Source organism: Neophocaena asiaeorientalis, unplaced genomic scaffold, assembly GCF_003031525.2.
Source record: "Neophocaena asiaeorientalis asiaeorientalis breed wild unplaced genomic scaffold, Neophocaena_asiaeorientalis_V1.1 scaffold264, whole genome shotgun sequence".
In the NCBI taxonomy this organism is placed as follows: domain Eukaryota; kingdom Metazoa; phylum Chordata; class Mammalia; order Artiodactyla; family Phocoenidae; genus Neophocaena; species Neophocaena asiaeorientalis.
The window spans coordinates 1,798,035-1,820,347 of NW_020185332.1; the positions used below are offsets into that span (position 1 = coordinate 1,798,035).

At 50.8% G+C, this 22,313-nt stretch overlaps 1 protein-coding gene across 4 annotated transcripts in view; it reads left to right on the plus strand.

Moving 5' to 3' along the window:
• CILP (cartilage intermediate layer protein) overlaps nucleotides 1–21,863 on the plus strand; it is a 31,707-nt gene extending 9,844 nt beyond the window's left edge. The window contains exons 2-9 of one of the 4 annotated variants that reach the window (XM_024735118.1): nucleotides 2,146–2,485; nucleotides 10,363–10,532; nucleotides 13,386–13,655; nucleotides 14,918–15,100; nucleotides 15,497–15,811; nucleotides 16,580–16,688; nucleotides 17,318–17,475; nucleotides 19,275–21,863. In XM_024735118.1, the coding sequence (XP_024590886.1) occupies nucleotides 10,472–10,532; nucleotides 13,386–13,655; nucleotides 14,918–15,100; nucleotides 15,497–15,811; nucleotides 16,580–16,688; nucleotides 17,318–17,475; nucleotides 19,275–21,640 (3,462 nt within the window). In that variant the 5' untranslated portion in view covers nucleotides 2,146–2,485; nucleotides 10,363–10,471 and the 3' untranslated portion in view covers nucleotides 21,641–21,863. Of the gene's footprint in view, nucleotides 1–2,145; nucleotides 2,486–10,362; nucleotides 10,533–13,385; nucleotides 14,524–14,917; nucleotides 15,101–15,496; nucleotides 15,812–16,579; nucleotides 16,689–17,317; nucleotides 17,476–19,274 lie in introns of those variants that run through there. The other 3 variants (XM_024735119.1, XM_024735121.1, XM_024735120.1) reach the window with 3 other exon arrangements.
• Nucleotides 21,864–22,313: the final 450 nt, after the last annotated feature.

The window sequence follows — 22,313 nt, forward strand, 5'->3', positions numbered from 1 at the left end:
ACGGGAGAGGCCACAACAGTGAGAGGCCTGCGGACCGGAAAAAAAAAAAAAAAAAAAAGAAAATGGAAAGACAAGCTACAGACTGGGAAAAAGTATTTTCAAAACATATCTGATAGGGACTTCCCTGGTGGTCCAGTGGTTAAGATTCTTTTTTTTTATTTATTTATTTATTTTTTTTGCGGTATGCGGGCCTCTCACCACTGCACGGGGCCTAGGTTTGATCCCTGGTTGGGGAACTAAGATTCCAAAAAGTAAAAAACAAAAAAACCCCATATCTGATAAAGGACTTGTATCTAGAATATATAAAGTACACTCAGATTTCAGTAATGAGAAGACAAATAACCTAATTACAAATGGGCAAAATATTTGAACAGGCACTTCATCAAAGAAGACATAGAAATGGCAAATAAGAGTATGAAAAGCTGGGGGCTTCCCTGGTGGCACAGTGGTTAAGAATCCTCCTGCCATTGCAGGGGACACGGGTTTGAGCCTTGGTCTGGGAAGATCCCACATGCCATGGAGCAACTAAGCCCGTGTGCGACAACTACTGAGCCTGTGCTCTAGAGCCCATGAGCCACAACTACTGAGCCCACGTGCCACAACTACTGAAGCCCGTGCACCTAGAGCCCGGGCTCTAGAGAACCCACCACAATGAGAAGCCATGCACCACAATGAAGAGTAGCCCCTGCTCACTGCAACCAGAGAAAAGCCCACACGCAGCAACGAAGACCCAACACAGCCAAAAATAAAATAAATAAATTTATTTTTAAAAAATGTATGAAAAGCTGCTCAACATCATTGGTTACCAGGGAAATGCAAATTAAAACAAGACACTACACAACCATGGGAAAGGCTTAAAAACGGTCAAACATGAAACTTTAACAGTATCAAGTGTTAATGAGAATGCTGAGCAGCTGGAACTCTCATGTTGCTGGTTGGAAAGTAAATGGAAAAATCACTCTGGGAAACAGTTTGAAAGTTTCTTATAAAGTTAAACATACACTTCACATATAACCCAACAATCGCACTCCTAGATATTTACCCAAAAGAAATGAAAAACCTGTTTACACAAAAACCTGTACATAAATATCCATAGTGAAAAGGTAGTTGCTAAAAACTGGAGACAACCCAAATGTCCTTCAACTGGTGAACAGAAAAAGAAACTGTGGCACATCCATACAATAGAATACTACTCAGCAGTAAAAAGGAATGAACTATTGACACGTGCAACAGCATGGATGATTATACTAAGTGAAAGAAGGCAGACTTAAAAGGCTCTTATCAAGGACTTCCCTGGTGGTCCAAGGGTTAAGAATCTGCCTTCCAATGCAGGGGATGCGGGTTCGATCCCTGGTCAGGGAGCTAAGATCCCACATGCCGCGGGGCAACTAAGCCTGTGCACTGCAACAGAGCCCATGCACCACAACTAGAGAGAAGCCAGTGCACCGCAATGAAGATCCTGCATGCCACAACCAAGACCTGACGCAGCCAAATAAATAAATATTTTAAAAAAACCAACGCTCATCCCGAAGGGTTCCACTTGCAGGACATTCTTGAAAAGGCAAAATGACAGGGAAAGAGAACAGATCAGTGGTGGTCAGCAGCTAGGGATGGGGGAGAGGGCTGACTACAAAGGGAGCTTCTGAGGTGATGGAAATATTTTGTATCTTGATGGTGATGGTGGTTATAAGATTGTTTGCATTTGTCAAAAATCATAGAACTTTCCACTCAAAAGGGTGACTTCTACAGAATGACAGTCATGCTCCAATTTTTAAAAATGGGAAGTGGGATTCAAATTTCTTCTTCCCTTTCTTTGCCTTCCCTGTCACTGGCCAACATTCTGTCCTTAAAGCTCTTGTTTTCCTGGGGGGAAAAATGCCCCAATTCAGCCACCCTGAACACTGCTTTGCTTCTGGGAACAAAAAGCCAACCCACTAAGAATGGTCTGTGCAGGCCCATGTCTGTTTCTCTTCCTCTGTCCCACCCTGTCTGGCTAAGCCTGCTCACCAAGGCCTTTCTAACCTCCATTTCCCCTTCCCTGCCTGCTCATCCGGGCCATCTGGAGTCCCAAATCTTTATGGCCCAGGCTTTGTGTGGGTGAAAGATCCTGCTTGGAAAGAGATCCTTACACTCAACTTTCCACAGCTCTAGCCCATTAAACATCCACGGGTCCCAGGGATGCACAGCCAGAGAGGACAACTACCTGGCATCCTCCTCACCTCACCCCTGACTGAGGCCACCCCCATCACTACAGCAGGCTCTTCTGGGCTGCCAGCATCATGGTCAGAGCTGAAGCCGTACCACAACCAGAGCCACCTGGGGCCTCTCAGGGGAGTCATGAAAAGAGGCCTCGGGTCATGGGAAGCAAGCAGCAGAGTCTGGTAGATGCTTCGGGGCAAGCCTGATGAACCACCAGGGCAAACACATCCCGCTGAGTGTGACTAGCCCAGGAGGGGAGTGTGAACACTCTTGCGATGACTCCCTGGTAAGTGTGCACCCAGTAATCCTGTGCAAAATCATGAACGTGGGTGTCCCTGAGAAACAGCAGGGCACCGCGGGGACACTAAGATGTAAACTCAAGGCTGTGACCATGGTGAGTCACCACAGGGACAGTGAGGTGACCTTTCTTTTTAAGCTTGAAGAGCATTCTGTGATGACCACGGTGAGCACACTACACAAGGTGGAGGGCTCTACTTGACGTGTCTTGGGGGATCTGCCAGACCATGGCCCATTCTCAGGGAATCTGCTCCCACCTACAACCTGTGCGGGGTAAGCACACCCTTACAAGACCAGGTGCTGACTGTCAGGTGGCGGTGCGTGCAGCAACCCGTGTGGCTTACATAGTTCTGAAGGTTTCTTTGTTTTTCTTCCATTTTCCAAGCTGGAGTTGTTATTATAGTTGCTCAGCTTTGCTCAACTCTTCTGGGATGTGTTGATGTGGTTACAGGGTGAGGGGAAGTCATACATGGGTAGGTTTGCAGCAGAACAAAGGGAGTGTAAATGCTGAGGTTGACAGCTGTTAAAGTGGTCTCTTGATATCAGGATTCAACTACTGGTATCAAGGTTAGTAGTTAGACATTTTGGGTTGACTTCTACTAGGAAAGGGGTGCTTGTGTTTGTGGTTGTGTTTTAGGTGCGTACGTGTCACTTTTTACTTCCTAGCATCCGTTCTTCCTACTTCTGGTGACAGCACCACAATTTTCCTTTGAGAAAAATCAGTCCATGTGATTCCAGTGGGATGATCTACCCCTACCTCTGGAAGTGGGCTAATCAGAGCTTTCCACCCACATGGTTACAGGAACTGGGTCAGGAATAGGCCAATGAGAGCCTTTCCCAGGACTTCTGCTGGAACAATGGGGGAAGAGACATGCTTTTTCCATTGGAGATTTGAGATGTGCTAGAAGGGAGTCTGGAGCTTCTGGAAGATAATGCATGGGAATGGCATCTGTCCCAGTTACTGTTGCTGTGTAACAAACTACCCCAAGTTTTAGTGGCTTAAATGATAATCATTTTATCATATCCCCTGAATTCTGTAGGTCAGGATTTCATGTAGGGCTTGACTGGGCCATTCTGCCTTTTATGACTTTGATTGAAGCCACTCAGTGGCATCCATCTGGTAAATGAGCTGGTCTGTCCTAGAGGGTACAGGACAGCTACACTCACATGACTGGTGATGTGAGGGCTGGAAGGCTGGGCTCAGCTGGGACTACCCACCAGAATGCCTACACCAGGCCTCTCTGATTTGGTGGTCTCTTGGTAGTTAGCTGGCTTTCCCCAGAGCAAGCATGCCAAGTGGAAGCTGTATGACTTTTTCTGACCTAGCCTGAGAAGTTCACCTCATTCCTGGTTACAAGCAAGTCATAGGCCAGCTCAGATTCAAGGGGAAGGAAATTAGATTCTACCTCTTGATGGCAGAGTAGGGCAGTCACCTTGTACGAGAACACACGCAGTGGGAGCTATCATTGCAGCCAACTTGGGAAAATACAGGCTACAGCCTCGTTGGGAAAAAAGCCATCTCAGAGGAAGCAGTTGAGAAATGGAAAGAGAGCAGTCCTGATGATATTGTTTGAGTCCCTGGATCCAATTTTTCCCAGGACTTCAGTTATGACAACCATCAGTTTCCTTTCCTGCATAGTCCAATCTAAGTTGTGCTTTTGTCTCTTGCAACTGAAAGATCTTTTACTCTTAGTGTGTATATCAGTTATCTATTACAGTACAACAAATCACCCCAAAACTCAGTGGCTTACAACAATGATTATTATTTCTCACGATTCTATGGGTGGCTAGACCATTCCTCTGCTGGTCTTACCTGGCTCACTTATGCAACTGCTGAGGTGGAAAATTCAAGATGGCCTCATTCACATGTCTGGCTGTTGGCTGGGGGCCTCAGTTCTCCTTCATGTGGTCTCTTATCCTCTAGGAGGATAGATTGACTTCTTTATATGGTGGTCTCAGGACCGTGTCCCTGGGGAGTGGAGGCGGCAAAGTCTCTTGAGTGTCATTTCTGTCATTCCTTTGTTCAAAGCAAGTGACAAAGCCAACCCAGGTCAAAGGTGAGTAAAGAGACTCCACCTCATCACGGGAGAGCTGCAAAGAATTTGTGGCCATATTTAATCCACCACAGTACGATAGATAGCTGGATCACGTTAGATGGGGACATGTTTGAAATTAGTGTATGTATGGGAAGCAGGGTGTATGTGCCAGGCAGGCAGAGCCAGAGTGTTCTAGTATGTTCTCGCTGAGGAGCATATGGCTGGAGTGTCATTTCCATGGTGGCTTCTCTGAGCTGAGGGCACCCCAGGACAAGGTCTACACTAGGTCACCGGTTCCCAGGGGCAACTCTGAGTTGAAGACCTACTGTGTCTGAGTGACTTCACCTCTCTGAGCCTCAGTTTTCCCTCTATAAAATGGGTGTGGTCATCCCTGCCTCGCAGATCAACTGTGAGACTGAAGATGAGCTGATGACCATGAATGTGCCTTGTGTATTACAGGATGGTGAACATTATCATCTGAGACCCGAGAGGGAATAGTCAAGGTGGGCCTGGGTGGTCAGAGAGGGCAGGAGGGAGGAGACTGAGATGGGGCATCGAAAGGTGGGGGACATTCACATGGGAGGGGAGGAAGGGCTGTATTTCAAGATGGGAAGCTGAGGAATAAAACTATAAAGGCATTGGGTTGGAACAGTGACAGACTGTATCTAGGATAGGGAGGAGAACAACAGGGTCAGAGAGCGAGCTCTCCCACTCCTGTAGACTCTGGGTGTCTAGGCTCCCATACATACTGTGTCAGCAGCCCCTGAGGGTTACTCAGAGCTACAGTCAAGTCTTCCAGTCCCCAGGGATCATTAGTGGCTTGTCCCTACCCAGGCCTGCAAAGCCCCCTCAGGCTGCAGGGGGGCAATGATGGGAGCATGGGAATGGTGGTCAGAGAGGATGTTAGAGACACAGCACCTTCCTCTGGAGCCACCAGCATCATGTCAGACCCCTCCCAGTGTTCCCAAGCTCCTTTCCCCTCAGCAGGGTGGGGACCCCTGGCCTTAGGCTTGGGTCACAGTTGGCCTGGCTAAACATGGCTCCAAGCCCCTCAATCCCCTGGATAGGGGTGGAAGTGATTGATGGGTTTCAGTGTGTTCCAAGCCAGGGCTTGGAGCTGCAGCAGACTAGCCTGGCCTGCAGAAGCCCCAGGTGGCCACTCATGGCTGGTGCTGACCCATCTAGGCCAGGCCCTGGACAGTCCAGATCTGTGGCTGCCTCCCAAGCCCTGACTATCCTAAGGTCCTAGCCAAGGAGAGCAGCAGCCTCTCCCTCAAAGGAGTCCTGGGAGCACCGGGTGGGAGCGGGCTCAGATTCCACCAATCTAGCCCTGCGCAGTTCGCAGCTCAGCCCCACTTGGCGACAGAAAGGGATTCTTTGATGGGGGAGGTGGGAGGACATGAGCTAGAGGGACACAACCTGCTGTGCTGTAATCAGAACCCAGGGATTCTAGCTCACAGTCCCTCAGCCTGTGCCAACCATGACAGTACCCTCTGGCCACTGGGGCAGGATAGATGGGGCCTCAGTGTGAGTTCTGGGCCAAGCAAGGACACCTAGGCAGGAATCATGGCCTAAGGAGCTCTACTTTGCCAAGCCCTCACCTTATCCCACTTTCCTTCTCCCACTACAGAAAGAGAAGAGAGGGGTGCATTTGGGAGGCTGGGGAGACCTCGTTCACATACTCTGGGATTCCATAGAGTAGAGACCTTGGAAAGCAGCTGATTACCCTGACCTTGACCTCTGGTCCTCTGGTTTACCTTTCCCCACCTTCCTCTCCTGTCTACCTTGCTCTCCTTATCTAGAGTCTGTGGTCAGGTAGCTTCTCTGGCCTCCTTCCTGACCTCTGGTGAGATTCTTCGGAGCTGTCATTTCTTCTTTTCTCTCCTTTCTGCAGTGTTTGTTGTCAGCATCTTATCAAATCTTGTAAGAGCTGGTGGGGGCCTCAGAGCTCACTCAGTCCAAACTCCTGCTACACAGGTGGGGACACGGAGGTCCAGGGTCACTTGGGTCATTGCTTGTCCAAGATCACACATCAAAATTAGCAACAGAGCCAGCACTAGGCTTTTGACTCCCAAGTTCTTGTTTTTCTCCTGTTCTTTGATCAGGCTATTGTGGCTCAGCCTTTGTCTGTCCATGGACCAGCAGAGTCTCAGGGGCTTCACTCCGTTCAGAATTTGCCTTCACTTAGTTCAGGCTAAAGCTGCTTCATGGCTTGGCTCTGATAATAATTGGACGAGACTGGGTCTACTACAGGATCTATGGGCCAAAAGCTGGGGGCCAGGAGGGAGACCAGGCTCCAAGAGGAAAAGCAAACCAGCTCTGTGCCCCAGATCTGCTTAGGGGCTGTCCCTGCTCAACATCCTTCCTCCACCATCCTCCTCTCCCCCAACAGCTCCTGTCCAGGATGACGCTCAGAGAAACAGAGCTCCTAAACCCTTGTTTGTACACACACACACACACACACACATTCACATAGAGAGAAAGACACAGACGTACACACATACAGCATGTACACAGGCACAGACACACACAACCACACGCGCACAGCTCTCTGGATGAGAGTGTGCACAGCTACACCGTGGGATCATTTCCATACAAGGCTCTTTCCTCTGAATGCATGGATACATCTCCTCCCTATGGCCTCCCGGTGCCCAGCCTGGAGCCTGCCCCCCAAACAGGCGCTCAGTGAGGGTGTGTGGAAAGAGTGGGCTGACACTGGTGTGGAGGGCCACACGGGCCAGGCCTCCATCTCCAGGCCCTGCATGAGGCAGAAAGCCCAGCCCAGGCCAGATGAGCCTGAGACATGAGGCAGGCCTTGGAAGCTCCCGCTGCCTCCCTGGCTCACCCCTCCCCATCTTCTGCCTCCACCTGGTACTCTCTCCTTGTGTGGTCTGTTAACCAGCCGCATCAAAATCACCTGGGAGCTTGTTAGAAATGCAAAGTCTCGGTCCTCACCTCAGACCTACTGAACTAGAGAGTCGGGGGGAGGGGCCCAGCATCTGTGTTTTAACAAGCCCTCCAGGGGATTCTAGTACACGCTGAAGTTACAGAACTGCTGCCTGTGACCACAGGCAAACTCATGTTGCAGGGGAGGTGGGTGAAGTCTGGAAACACAAGCAGCTGCCTGTGCCACCTATGGGTAAGGCTGCTGTTCACTGCTGGTGGCACCCATACCCAAAGTCAGACACACGCACACACACGCACATATGAGCATCTGGCAGGATCTCAGAGAATCCACATGCAGGAGCTCCTCTCGGGTCCAATGGGTATAGGCAGGTACCCAAATGGAAGCAGGCAGGGGTAAGGGAGAACTACTCTCATTCTGTGCCCCACCACTCCTCTGTCCCTTGTCCCTCTGAGGTTCCCTGAGTGCTCCCTCAGGGGCCACAGAAGCTCAGTAGTTGCCCAACTCTGACCAAGCACCCCCAGCTGAGAGGCCAGGTGATCTGTGGCCCTAAGAGAGCTTGGGGTATGTGCTAAGGCCAGCATAGGTCAGGGCCGGGGCCATGCGGGGGATCAGCAAGCAAAGCTTAGGCAAGAGCATCCCACCTCCTGAGCTATGAAATGCTGCCCACATGTAGAATTGCCCTTGGCCCCTTCCCAGGGCTGCTCAGTGCCCAGCCGCCTCTTCACCCATCCCTCTGCTCTGGCCTATGGAGCCCCAGGCAGCTGCCCACCTGGCCCATCCCCAGGCCCTGCGGCCTCTCCCTCTGAGAATCTGGAAGCGAAATCCGGGCCCCTGGAGTCTGCAGGGGGTGTGGGGAGGGGTGGGGAAGGCCGAGCTTCCTCAGGCTTGGATCTGGTTTCGCGGCCGCTTCCCGTGGTGCATTGCCACAGGCTGAGCCACCAGCTGTGCTATATAAGGTCCCGTGGCTGGACTGCTGGGGAGAGGAAGACCTGGACCCCCCCAGCTGAGGAGTCCCACTCAGGACACGGTGAGCCCCACTCCTATTCTCCTCAACCCATCCCTGCACCCCACTGCCTGGCTCAGCTATTCCTGACCACCCCTTATCTCCCCCAGAGAAGACTCCCCTTTCTGCTTTGGAGTTCTCTCCTTTCTCCCATTGGCCCAAGGTCTTTTCCCTCCCCCACCTGAGGATAGGGGCCCTCAGAGAGTCCCAGTCAGGATCTTTGTACCTCTGGGCACTCTGCTTTTTTCCTGCGGTCAGCCAGTCTTCTTTATCCGAGAGTTCTGGGACCCGTGGGATGGGGAGCCTCACCCACAGAGCATATGCTGAGGAAACTTCCATGCTCTGCCAGATGGGAAATGGTTTTTCCATAAGGTGCCTCAGGCCACTTTGGCTTCCCAGACAGTTGCGGAGCAATCCCAGACTGAATGCTGTGCAGGCCCGCGGAGCGCTCAGCCCTCTGCTCAGAGCCTGGGAGCGTGGCGTGAGACACACAAGAGCTGGAGACCTCGGGGACACCCGTGCTCTGTTCTCTGGGCTGAGAAACAGGTGGTGGTGGAGTTAGTGGGCTTAGAGCTGGATGATCTGCAGCATGGGGTTGGTCTGTTCTTCTTTTGGGACAACAAAGTGCTATTTTTTAAAAAAATAAATTTATTTATTTGTGGGTTATTTGTGGGTTTTTTTTGGCTGTGTTGGGTCTTCATTGCTGCGCGTGGGCTTTCTCTAGTTGTGGTGAGCGGGGGCTACTCTTCGTTGCGGTGTGCGGGCTTCTCATTGTCGTGGCTTCTCGTTGCGGAGCACGGGCTCTAGACGCGCGGGCTTCAGTAGTTGTGGCACGTGGGCTCAGTAGTTGTGGTTCGCGGGCTCTAGAGAGCTGGCTCAGTAGTTGTGGCACACGGGCTTAGTTGCTCCGCGGCATGTGGGATCTTCCCGGACCAGGGCTCGAACCCGTGTCCTTTGCATTGGCAGGTGGATTCGTAGCCACTGCGCCTCCAGGGAAGTCCCAACAAAGTGCTTTTGAATCATTTTTTCCAGAAAGGAGGAATCTCCCTTTTCTCACCACACCCTGGACTTTGGAGGTTGAAGGGAATCACTTTTGAATTTCCAGGCACTAGTCAGATTCTGGGTTGGCCAGAGCTCTGGGGAGAGAGAAAATTGAGCGGGAGCCTGGGCCGCTCCCCCTGCGTCCTTGCCCTATTGCCAGACCTGCTCTCCTCTCCCTGCTCCTGCAGCCCGTAACCCATGCTCAGCAGTTACTGGGGGGCCCTAGCCTCTCCCAGTGCATCCCCTCTGCTCTCCCTCAACAGGCTCCTGAGGGAGGCCCAGGAGCAGCCAGGCCAGAAACTCCCAGCCAGGCCCCAAACAAACAGGCCAGAAATGTGTTCCAGCTGCAGCCAGTGCATATCTGGGAATGTGTTCATGGAGGCGGTGTGTCTGAAGCATCTGCACCCTTCAGCTGGCCTGCCCTGTGAGGCACCACTGTAGTTGGAGCAGGGGCTGCATAGCCTTAATATGTAAGCCTGGTGTGTGAGAATGGGAACCCCACCAAGGGGTAGCAAAACATGCCCCCAAGCCCGGGTCTGGGAAGTGATTAATGAGTCACCCAGAGGCTGCCGCGGGTGAGCCCAGGCCCCTCCTCATTGGCAAGGAAACGTCTCACCCCTACTGTCCCTTGTGTCCCATCTCGATGTGGGACCCTGGCACCTGGACCCAGGGTTTGAATCCAGGTCTGCCTCATGTGAACTCAGAGTCTGACTCTGTGCATCTTGCAAGCTGACCAGATTTGCAATTTGGGCAGGTGTCACTCTCACAAGACTTCATTCTGTCCACTTTTCACCCTTGATAGGTCAAGAAATAGTTCTGCTCAAGCCCTAAGAGGTGACTCAGAGAAATGGAACCTGACAAGCTTTGTTTCTTTGCAGGTCACTGATCTGAGAAACTTCTCAGGGGTCACGTTCCAGGGACGATCCGACTCTGTGAAGGAACCCTCACTCAACTCCTGCCACGTTCCCCACGGGACCTGGAGGAAAGATGGTGGTGATCAAGGCCTGCGTGTTCTTCTTCCTGGTCCTAGAGGTCACCTCTCTGTTGGGTACAGGCTAAGTATCTACTGTCTCTCTAATCCCCCACTTGTCATAATGGAGTCACTGTGGTCTGGGACCCAACTCTGCATCTGCCTTAAGCCACAGCAGTGGCACTAAGATCTGAGGCTGGTTTGTCTATTTATTCATAATTTATACCCTGCTTGTTTTCCTAAAGGATTTAAGTACCAATATTAAAACTCACAAAACAGAATCTTTTAAATGAGGAGCAGGGTAAGTGTCACTCAGAAGGCAGAAAAAAGATAAGAGGGTTACCACTGCCCCTGAGTGTTAAGTTTAGCTCTGAGCTTTCTGATAGCCAAAGCAAAAGGGATCACTGAGTTCTCACAGCCAGATTTTTGGTTTTAGTTTCATGAAAATTCATTTAGACCCCGTCACCAAATTTGACACCAGAACCCCTTCTGGTCTCCTTGTCCTCTGACCCCATTCTCTGGTGACACTGAGTTCTCAAGGGAACAGGTGGAGAGAATTTGCCTGGTGGGCTCCCCAAGGCTTCTAAGCATCAGAGCTCCCAGCACTATCCTGTATACTCCCTCCCATCTCCCCTTCCTTTCCTGATTTCTAGCCACATACTCAGGTAAAGCAAAACTATGCTCAAAATCCTCTCATAAAGCAGCGAGCACTGCAGGCTTTGTGACCACGGGTGCAGGAACAAAGGCTGTCTCAGCGTCTTGCCAAACCCTGCATGTGCCCACCTCCTGCCTTGCTCTTTCTACCCTGACAGCTGCTGTTGGGGAAAATGATTAACATTCAGCCATCTGAGGGGAAATCAGATTAGTTTGATTAAAAGAGCTCCTATCACCCCAATTAAGCAGCAAAGAGAATACTGATTTGGCTCTCTCACGTGAGAGTTAATTACCTTTCAAAGCTTTTGCAGTGCTCTGCTCTCCTTTCTCCTTTCCATTTGGGAGCCCCCAACGCAGCCTCCGGTGGTGTGGGCCTGGAGGCTCACTGCCTGTGGCCCGAGGTCCCTATACCCTTCCTCAGGCAGACTTTGCCAGCCTGGGGTCAGAAAATTAAAGGACCACTCCTCCAGTTAGGCCCTATGAAGGTGAGGGTGGATTCCCAAAGCCAGACTTTGCCAGGAGAAGGGAAATGGACATCTATTGTCCAGGTCTTGAGCTTAAAAGGAGTTGCTAACACTTATTCAGCAAACATTCTGTGCTAGGCATTGTTCTAAGTGGATTTTATGAATGAGCTTATTTAATCCCTACAATCCTCTGAGATAGGAACTATTATTATCCTCACTTTAGGATGAGGGGTCAGATGAGTTAAGTATCTGGCCCAACGTCACAGAGTCAGGAAGTGGCAGAGTGTCTGGGGCTCACAGTCTCAATCTCCGTATACTTCAGAGATGTTTACTTTGTGTTACCTCATGGAATCCTCATGCCAACTGGACCACCATATGTGCAGTGGGAACTAATATCTCCATTTTACAGATGAGGAAAGTAAGGTTCCATTCCGCCAAGAAGAACAGGCTCAGACCCTAAAGTAGGAGCCCCAGGTGCTCAGCAGCATCCCATGGTCCCTTTCTAGAACAAGAGTGAAAAGAGAGCCACCATTTGTTGACCATGCACTGCATGCCATGTCCCTTTACCTTCACCGTCACCCTGAATACGCACCAGGACCCTATGCTGTGGTGATTGTTGATGCAGTTCTATTTTATGGGGAAACAGATTTAAAGGAATAAAGCTTTTGTGAAGTCACACAGCCAGTAAGTGACAGAGGGGGATTTGAACCCATGCCCAGTGCTTATGTTCCATCCGCCACATCACACTGCTTCCCTATGAGAGGCTAGTAGCAGGACCCTGCTGGGTCCCTGTAACTGTTTTGGTCTCTCACTTATCCTCCTAGCCCTCAGGGAGGCAGATGATGCTCACTCAGTCGGTGAGAAGAGCCCAGCCTGGGAAGAGGACCTCAGGCATCTTTGCCAAGCCTGCTGACCCCCTGGACAGTGAATTGTGGCTGGAGCAGGGAGTAATTGGGGGCAGGGATTTTACTGAGCTTGCTAAGAGGATCTCTGCAGCCAGGGAACAATGTCAGGGGTCCATAGAAATGCACTTTTTAAAAAAAATTTTCAAAAATGTTTTATTTATAGCTATTTGGCTAATGGTCATGGTTATATAACAAGGACCTAGAGTCTGTCATACAGAGTGAAACCCACTTTTAAAAGGCATTTGGGGACTTCCCTGGTGATCCAATAGTTAAGACTCCATGCTTTCCACTGCAGGGGGCGTGGGTTCCATCCTTGGGGGGAGGAGCTAAGATCCCGCATGCTGCACAGTGTGGCAAAAAAAAAAGGCATTTGGCCTACATCTCTGTCCAGGCAGAGGGACCAAGTATATAGGACAGCTCAGAATAATGCAGCCGCCTGATAGCTTCCAGAAATGCTGTAGGGCTTGCTGGGGCCAGAGCACAGGCTGGCAGGGAGAGAGCAGGGAGATGAAGATGGAGAGATACCAGGGGCCAGCTCACCAGCACCTGAATGCCTGGTTAAGAGAGTTAAAGCCAGGAGTGATGTGGCCCAAGCCACGTGGAGAAAGCTCACCCTGACTGCAGTGTTTGGAGAGGGGTGGGTATGGGTTCGGAGGAAGCTGGAGGTAGAGACCCAGGCAGGAAGTTTCTGACGTGGTACAGCCAAGGCTGCTGAGAGCTTTAACAGAACCTTTGGCGGTAGGGTGTAAGCAGAAGTGTAAGAGATTGGAGAGATGCTGGAGAGAGAGATGCGATGAGGGCCTGAGACCAGTGAGGGGCGGGTGAGGGGTATTAGGGATGACTTCCAGGCTTGAGCTCACCTGGAGCTCCAGGGCCTGGCTCCTCTCCTACCTGGCTCTCTCTCTCAGGTCCTGGGGAGTGGACAACGTGGTTCAACATTGACCACCCAGGTGGGCGGGGCGACTACGAGCGGCTAGATGCCATTCACTTCTACTACGGGCACCAGGTGTGTCCTCGGCCCCTGCGGCTAGAGGCTAGGACCACCGACTGGATACCCGCAGGCAGCACTGGCCAAGTGGTCCATGGCAGCCCCCTTGAGGGCTTCTGGTGCCTCAACAGGGAGCAGCGGCCCGGCCAGAACTGCTCCAATTATACCGTGCGCTTCCTCTGCCCGCCAGGTGAGCCTGACCAGTCCCTACCCGCTACCTCCCACCAGCCTCGGCAAAGGGAGAGCCAGGACCTGCGTCTGGCTACGGGCACTCTGGTTGTCACACACATACACATGCTTTGACTCCATAATAACCCATTAGTGCATTGAGAACCATAATCTTCCCAACAGTGTTCTGTGTGGATGGGTAATTCCTTTCAATCCACTTTACTGAGTGCATGTGGCACGGTGGTGAAGACCACAGGCTCTGCAGTTGGGCTGCTTGGTTTGAATCTGGGCCTACCATCTCTACTGTGTTCCTTAGACAAATGTTCTGAAGCTCTCTGAGCCTCGGGTTTCTCACATGTAGAACAGGGGTAATATTAGTAATCCTTCGTAGGGGTTTTTATGAGGATTAAATGAGATAATGAATGTAGAGGGCTTAATGCAGGTGAACGTCCACTAAGTGTCAGTTTCTATGTTAGTTCTTCTGTGCCAGACACTGCTAGTTATCTCCATTACTCAACCTTTACAACTGACCTGTGAGGAATCTCCATTTTGACAAGTTATTCCAGGTTCAGGGAGTTTAGGTAACTTCTTGGGACGACACAGCTGATAAATGGAATGCTGGGATTTAAACCCATGCTTGTGTTTGCAGAGCCCAAGAGTTCGTGCTCTTTCCATCTCCTCTCCCCACACTGGATAATTCAGAGCCCGCTGCAGGCCTGCCCGCTTCTTGGATATGCACGCTCCCCTCCTGGGATCCCGCCAGTGCACATGGCCTGACCCTGCAGGCCCGGGAGGCAGTGGTGGTCGTCTGCAGTGGGAGCTCAGGCTGAGCAAGGTCTCCTGAGTGAGGTCCGAGGCCTCCATTCTTGTACACAGGCCTCAGACCAGAGGTGAGGAGGGTGGGCAGAGGGGGCTTGATGTCACTGAGGCCCCAGGCCCTGACTTCCCAGGGGGCCCTTCTTCAGGAACATGGGTAAAGTGTAAGATGGTGCTATCCCTGCACCTCCTAGGACAGTGCATCAAAGTCCCAGTGCTTGGCCAACAAGTCCCTCTCAGGGCCACCCCTAGCCCATTCGGTGTTTTTGTAAAACTTAGAGACACCACTTCCTCAAGACTCTTGATGTCCATCTGCTAGAAAAATCCTTACAGGAAATATAAATATCAGTGACATCTGTGATGTAAATGGAGGCCTTGCTCTCTGAGAAAAAACAGCCTCTGGGTCAGATTTCCTGACAGAGTCCCTCTGAGAGGGAAGTCAGACCATCTGCTGATCCTGCTTTGCAGGATCCCTGCGCCAAGACACAGAGCACAGCCTCTGGAGCCTGTGGTCTCCCTGGAGCAAGTGTTCTGCTGCTTGTGGTCACCCTGGGGTCCAGACCCGAACACGCACCTGCTTGGCGGAGACGGTGTCACTGTGCAATGATGCCACCGAGGAGGGTCGGCTCTGCATGGAGCAGGCCTGTTCAGGTACTACCCCTGCTCTTGGTACTGGGCAGGCATGGGGCTGGGGCTGAAGCAGCCTAGAATAGTTTAGAGGGTCAGACTGAGACAGATTCATCCATTCATTCATCAGGTATTAACTGAGCATCTATTACGTGCACCGATGGGGGATGTAGAGGATAATGTGGGAGCATAGTGCATGGTCAATTATTATAGCTTAGGGGAATTGAGGAAGCCTTTCTAGAGGAGGTGTCCTGAGCTAAGTCTTGAAGGATGAGTAGGAATTAGTCATGCAGGCTGATGAGGAAGGGTAACAAAGGCCTAAGGGGGAGAGGAAGCATATGTGAATCCACAGGCTGGGACGTGACTGAAGGAGGGCCAGAATCCACACACGCCCTCCTGATGTGGCCCCTTCTTCCACAGCCTGTGACCTGACCTGCCCCATGGGCCAGGTGAATGCTGACTGTGACGCCTGCATGTGCCAGGACTTCGTGCTGTATGGGGTTGTCTCCCTCCCTGGGGGTGCCCCAGCCTCAGGGGCTACTGTCTACATCCTGACCAAAACACCTAAGCTATTGACCCAGACGGACAGCAGCGGGAGGTTCCGAGTCCCTGGCTTGTGCCCCGATGGCAAAAGCATCCTGAAGATCACAAAGACCAAGTTTGCCCCTATCAGGCTCACAATGCCTAAGACTAGACTGAAGGCAGCCACCATCAAGGCGGAGTTCTTGAGGGCAGGTACTTAACTTCTCTGGGATAGGGCTGGGGAGGAAGGCTGGACTTTTAAATAAAAGGATTACAGTACTAAGAGCTGGCTTTCAGGTTGCCCAGAGTAAAACTGAAAAATCCCCAAGTCCCAACATCATCTGCCAGACCCCCCATTCCTTCTCTTCTCTCTTCCCCTCTCCTCTCCTATTATAGTCCCCTCCACCCACACTGAGTCACTCTACTCCTATCCGTTCCTCAAACACACAGGCACACTCCTGCCTCAGGGCCTTTGCACTTGCTATATACTCTGCTTGGAGTGTTCGTCCCCCAGATATTGGAATGGCTTGCTCCCTCAAATGTATGAGTTCTTTCCTGGTCACCTTATCTAACATAGTCAATTACAATACAGTATAACGTTTGAAAGGCATAGAGAGAGAGGCTGGGGGAATTCAGAAATGGTGCAGAATGGCCAGAAAATTCTGCTGGAGTCAGCAGAGCAGCCAGCTCTGTCTCAATGGCAGTGTTTGGGAATCTTGGCTGGTACAAGGTCCTCTTGGTTCTCCACTGCCTCACCCAGATGCTGCCTGAGAGACCATGGGAGCGGGTCCCAGGCTGAGTAGATGGAGGGAGTGGACTCCATTCTGGACCAGCTACTTATTAGGACCTTTAGAGAGGGGCTGGGTGGTGTGTGTGAAGTTGTACAATTTTAACGCATGTCAAAATACCTGAGGGAGTAAGGCTCTGGAGAACCTGTCACAAAGAAAAACCCAAAACACCATGTCTCACCTTCTGTCTCAGAGACTCCATACATTGTGATGAACCCCAAGGCAAAAGCACGGAGAGCTGGGCAGAGTGTGTCCCTGTGCTGTAAGGCCACGGGGAATCCCAAACCAGACAAGTATTTCTGGTGAGTATTCTGCCAGCTACCTGGACCAGTTCTCCTCTTGGAAACCAGAGCTTTCTTGCATTGGGTCTGGACTTATTAATCATGGCAATAATTAACAAGTGGGGGCCAGCAGGGCTGAGGCCACCCAGACAACGAGCAAGCCCTGTTGTTGTCCTATCAAAGCTGGCGTCCCCCAGAGCAGCTCTGGTCTTGGGGTCCTGACTCATATCCTTGGGCCACAGAACCAGGTTCCCCAGCCCTAATTTCCCAGACATGGGCAAACAAGGTCAGTGTCTCCAGTGGCTGTCCTTTACCCTTCACAAACATTTTATAGCCATTATCTTGTTTGATGCTCTCAACAATTCTATGGAGTTAGCTAGGCATCACTGCTCCTATTTCATAGAACAGGAAGCTGAAACTCAGACGTGAAATGGTTTGTCTAAGGGTCCATAGCCAGTTAGTGGTGGGGCTGAGACTCAGAATCGAGTCCCCTGACTCCCAGGCCAGTCAGTGTTCTTGAATGAGCTGAGTCAGTGGTGGTGTTGGCATCTGCAGGGACCCGTCCACCATCTGCCTTGCTCCTGGCACTGTCCCCAAGGATACCAGCCCTCCTACTGCCCCCTCAGGCCGTCCCTCTCCATCCCTTTCAGGTACCATAACAGCACACTGTTGGACCCCTCCCTCTACAAGCACGAGAGCAAGCTGGTGCTGAGGAACCTGCAACGGGACCAGGCCGGGGAGTACTTCTGCAAGGCCCAGAGCGACACTGGGGCTGCAAAGTCCCATGTCGCCCGGCTGACTGTCATAGGTAAGACTGTCAGGGCCCCTGGGGAGCCCCTGCTACAGCACTGGAGAGCACTCCAGTGGGCATTCCTGGGCAGTAAAACCTTGGGCTTTTCTAGACTGTGCTCTCTGGGACACAAAGATGGCACAGACCTCGATCCTACCCTCACAGAGCTGCCACTCCAGGATGGGTGGAGAAATAAGAGACAAGTCAGTAAAGATGAAAAAATGTAGTTAAAACAGGAGATAAGGAATTGTGGACTCTATAGATGAGAGACAGAGACCTTCCAGGTAGGAGTGACTATGGCTGGTTGATTGAGGCTTAAATAGGGATCATCTGTTGAGTTTTTTAAAATACTGACGCCTGGGTCTTACCTCCAGAGAGCCTGATTTCATTGGTTTGGGATGTGGCCTGGTCATGCACAGGTTAAAATCTTCCCCAGGTAATTCTAATTTGCAGCCAATGTTGTGAATCCCTGGTCTTAAACAATGGCCGGGGTCTGTGTGTATGGAGATGGGAGCATTCCAGATCAAGGGGCCAGCATGAGCAAAGTATAGAAGTGGGAAACTGAGGGAGCTTTACAAGAAAGGGTGACCTGATTAAAGCTGGTTTCTAGAAGTGAGCTGGAGGAGGAGAGACTGGAGGCCAAGACCAATCAGGAAACTGTACTTGGAAAGTGAGGGAGAAGGAGGATATCTTAGTAATTGGCCTAAACAAAACCAAACAAAAGGCAGAAGAAATTTTGTTGGAAGGATTTTGGAATATTTCAGAGACTCCAAGAAAGTTGAGTAACACACCTCGGGACAGGCAGGACACAGGGGACTTGAACCCTGGCAGAGGAGATGTGGAGAATTGTCAGCAGTGGTTCCCCACTCATTATACCAATGCTCCCCACTTGTCACAGTTATTCTTTCTTTCTGTTTTTTTTTCAGTTATTCTTAATACTTTAAATTTTAAATATTTTCAATTAAAAATATTTTTTACTATTTTAAAGTTAAATTTATAGATAATAGCTACATATAATTTCCAAATATACATGCACATGGCCCTAATAACGTAAAAGGGAAATACAAAGAAAATAATTTTAATACAAAATAGTATGTATTTCAATATGTAAGTGCTTTGGCATAATGACACAAGAACATCAACCAAGAGGTCAGATACTTGCACTTGAATCCAGTCACCATGAATGTGACAGCTACAAATGCTGATGGATACAGGGGCATCATTTCACATTCCTTGGGCAATTGTTGTAGGTACATGATTTTTCTGAAACAAGAAGCAATTCTTGGTATTTTTCCAAGCTAAACAAAGTACAATCTTAGCTTGATTTATATGGTAGTTGCATTCTTGAAAAATTCAATGTATGGTAAAGCCATGTAAAAGATACCAGGCTCCGATAATTTTAAACAAGTTTTCCACCTACATGAATGTCTATAGAATACGTGAAAGTCAAACAGGATGCAGAAGAATTCCGTATGAGAGACAGTGTCAGGCACTGCAGAAAACAGAGCTGCAAGGCCCCCTGCCCATTATAAGTCAGTAGCACTGCCAATTTTGGTGGTAACTCAAAACACCCTCACGAATTTTCAAGACCCCTCCAATTAGGACGATTACTCGACTGGTCTCAGCAGCAAACTCTGTTCCCTGTGTGTGAAATGGAATTAGTAACAGCTGTTCTATCTCCCTCAGAGGAGTTTTGTGAGAATTGGGATCACACAAGTACTTTGAAAACCCTAAAGTATGGCAGAGAGGGGAGGTTGAGGTCCCCTTTATGTAGGAAAAGAACTTGCATTTAATATCCGAACTATTTCCCTCCATAGCCCCCGATGAGACTCCTTGCAACCCAACCCCCGAGAGCTACCTTATCCAGCTGCCCCATGATTGTTTCCAGAATGCCACCAACTCCTTCTACTATGATGTGGGTCGTTGCCCTGTCAAGACCTGTGCAGGGCAGCAGGATAATGGGATCAGGTGCCAGGATGCTGTGGAGAACTGCTGTGGGATCTCCAAAACAGAGGAGAGGGAGATCCAGTGCAGTGGGTACACGCTGCCCACCAAGGTGGCCATGGAGTGCAGCTGCCAGCGGTGTACGGAGACCCAGAGTATCGTTCGGGGACGTGTCAGCGCCTCTGACAATGGGGAGCCCATGCGCTTTGGCCACGTGTACATGGGGAACAGCCGTGTGAGCATGACTGGCTACAAGGGCACGTTCACCCTCCACGTCCCTCAGGACACTGAGAGGCTGGTGCTCACATTTGTGGACAGGCTGCAGAAGTTTGTCAACACCACCAAAGTGCTGCCCTTCAATAAGAAGGGAAGTGCGGTGTTCCATGAGATCAAGATGCTTCGGCGGAAAGAGCCCATCACCTTGGAGGCCACGGAGACCAACATTATCCCCTTGGGGGATGTGGCTGGTGAAGATCCTGTGGCTGAGCTGGAGATCCCATCCAAGAGTTTCTACCGGCAGAACGGGGAGCCCTACACAGGAAAAGTGAAGGCCAGTGTGACCTTCCTGGATCCCCGGAATATTTCCACAGCTACTGCTGCCCAGAGTGACCTGAACTTCATCAACGATGAAGGAGACACCTTCCCGCTTCGGACATATGGCATGTTCTCTGTGGACTTCACAGGTGAGGCCACCTCAGAGTCACTTAATGTTGGCAAGGTAAAGGTCCACCTCGACTCAACCCAGGTCAAGATGCCAGAGCACTTGCCCATGATGAAACTCTGGTCACTCAACCCAGGCACAGGGCTGTGGGAGGAGGAAGGTGACTTCAAATTTGAAAGCCAAAGGCGGAACAGAAGAGAAGACAGGACCTTCCTGGTGGGCAACATGGAGATCCGTGAGAGGAGGCTCTTTAACCTGGATGTTCCTGAAAGCAGGAGGTGCTTCATCAAGGTGAGGGCCTACCGAAGTGAGAGGTTCTTGCCCAGTGAGCAGATGCAGGGTGTCGTGGTCTCTGTGATCAACCTGGAGCCCAGGACTGGCTTCTCCTCTAACCCCAGGGCCTGGGGCCGCTTTGACAGTGTCATCACTGGTCCCAATGGGGCCTGTCTGCCTGCCTTCTGCGATGACCAGTCCCCTGATGCCTACTCTGCCTACGTCTTAGCGAGCCTGGCTGGGGAAGAACTGGAAGCAGTGGAGTCTTCTCCTAAATTCAACCCAAATGCAATTGGTGTCCCTCAGCCCTACCTCAACAAGCTCAAGTACCGCCGGACAGACCATGAGGACCCACAGGCCAAGAAGACAGCTTTCCAGATCAGCATGGCCAAACCAAGGCCCAACTCAGCCGAGGAGAGCAATGGACCCATCTATGCATTCGAGAACCTCCAGGCATGCGAGGAAGCACCTCCCAGTGCGGCCCACTTCCGGTTCTACCAGATTGAGGGGGATCGGTATGACTACAACACGGTCCCTTTCAACGAGGATGACCCCATGAGCTGGACTGAAGACTACCTGGCATGGTGGCCCAAGCCAATGGAGTTCAGGGCCTGCTATATCAAGGTGAAGATCATGGGGTCACTGGAGGTGAACGTGCGATCCCGTAACATGGGGGGTACCCACCGGCAGACAGTGGGAAAGCTGTATGGAATCCGGGATGTGAAGAGCACACGGGACAGGGACCAGCCCAATGTCTCAGCTGCCTGTTTGGAGTTCAAGTGCAGTGGGATGCTCTATGACCAGGACCGTGTAGACCGCACGCTGGTGAAGGTTATCCCCCAGGGCAGCTGCCATCGAGTCAGCGTAAACTCCATGCTGCATGAGTACCTGGTCAACCACCTACCACTGGCGGTCAATGACAACACCAGCGAGTACACCATGCTGGCGCCCTTGGACCCACTGGGCCACAACTATGGCATCTACACTGTCACTGACCAGGACCCTCGCACAGCCAAGGAGATTGCGCTTGGCCGGTGCTTTGATGGCACATCTGATGGCTCCTCCAGAGTCATGAAGAGCAATGTGGGAGTGGCCCTGACCTTTAACTGCATAGAGAGGCAGGTGGGCCGTCAGAGTGCCTTCCAGTACCTCCAAAGCACCCCGGCCCGGCCCTCCCCAGCAAGCACTGTCAGGGGAAGAGCGCCCTCAAGGAGGCAGTGGTCAAGTCAGGGTGGCCAGCGCTGGCGCAGAGGGGCGGCCTCTCTGAGGTTTTCTGGGGTTGCTCAGCAGCCTCTGAGCAACTAAGGCTTGTGGTACTTCCCTTCTCCCCACAGCCATTGTGAGACTGACACCCAAACTGTCACTCGGTTAACTTAAGCCCATCTGTTCCGGTGCAACTTGCTCGTTTGTTTCTTCATTCCCTTTCTTACTGTCTTTGTCCTGTGATACTGATTGGCATGGAGCCCCCAAAATGTCAAAATAAAGCCTCTTTGCCCTGTTCTTTACAAGAAACACAGGAAATTGGGCAAACTCTGTGGCTCTGAGCATTCTTCATTTAGTGCCATACATGGAAATGTCCTTCATTTTCTTTTTTGCATGGTTTTGCCCACCTCTACAATAAGGATAATCTGATGTTGAAGATCAAATAACCAATATAAAGCATATTTCTTGGCCTTGCTCCACAGGATGTAAGCAAGGCCTCCATCACAGTTCATACATATAAAAGGTGGTGAAATATTTTTACTTGAATTATAAATAACATTTATTTCTTTGCTGAATCTGGAACTCTAGTGCACGTTCAGTGTTACACTGTTGAGTATAAGGTAATCATAGTTCCTCTACCAAATCTGGAAAAAACATCTCCTGGTATCCACAGCTGCCCTAGGTTGCTAATTATATTAGCGTGTTTCCCTTTATATTTGCTTTTGTTCTTTCTAGAAGCCCAATGTGGCCCAGAACAGATGTCAATAAATGCACA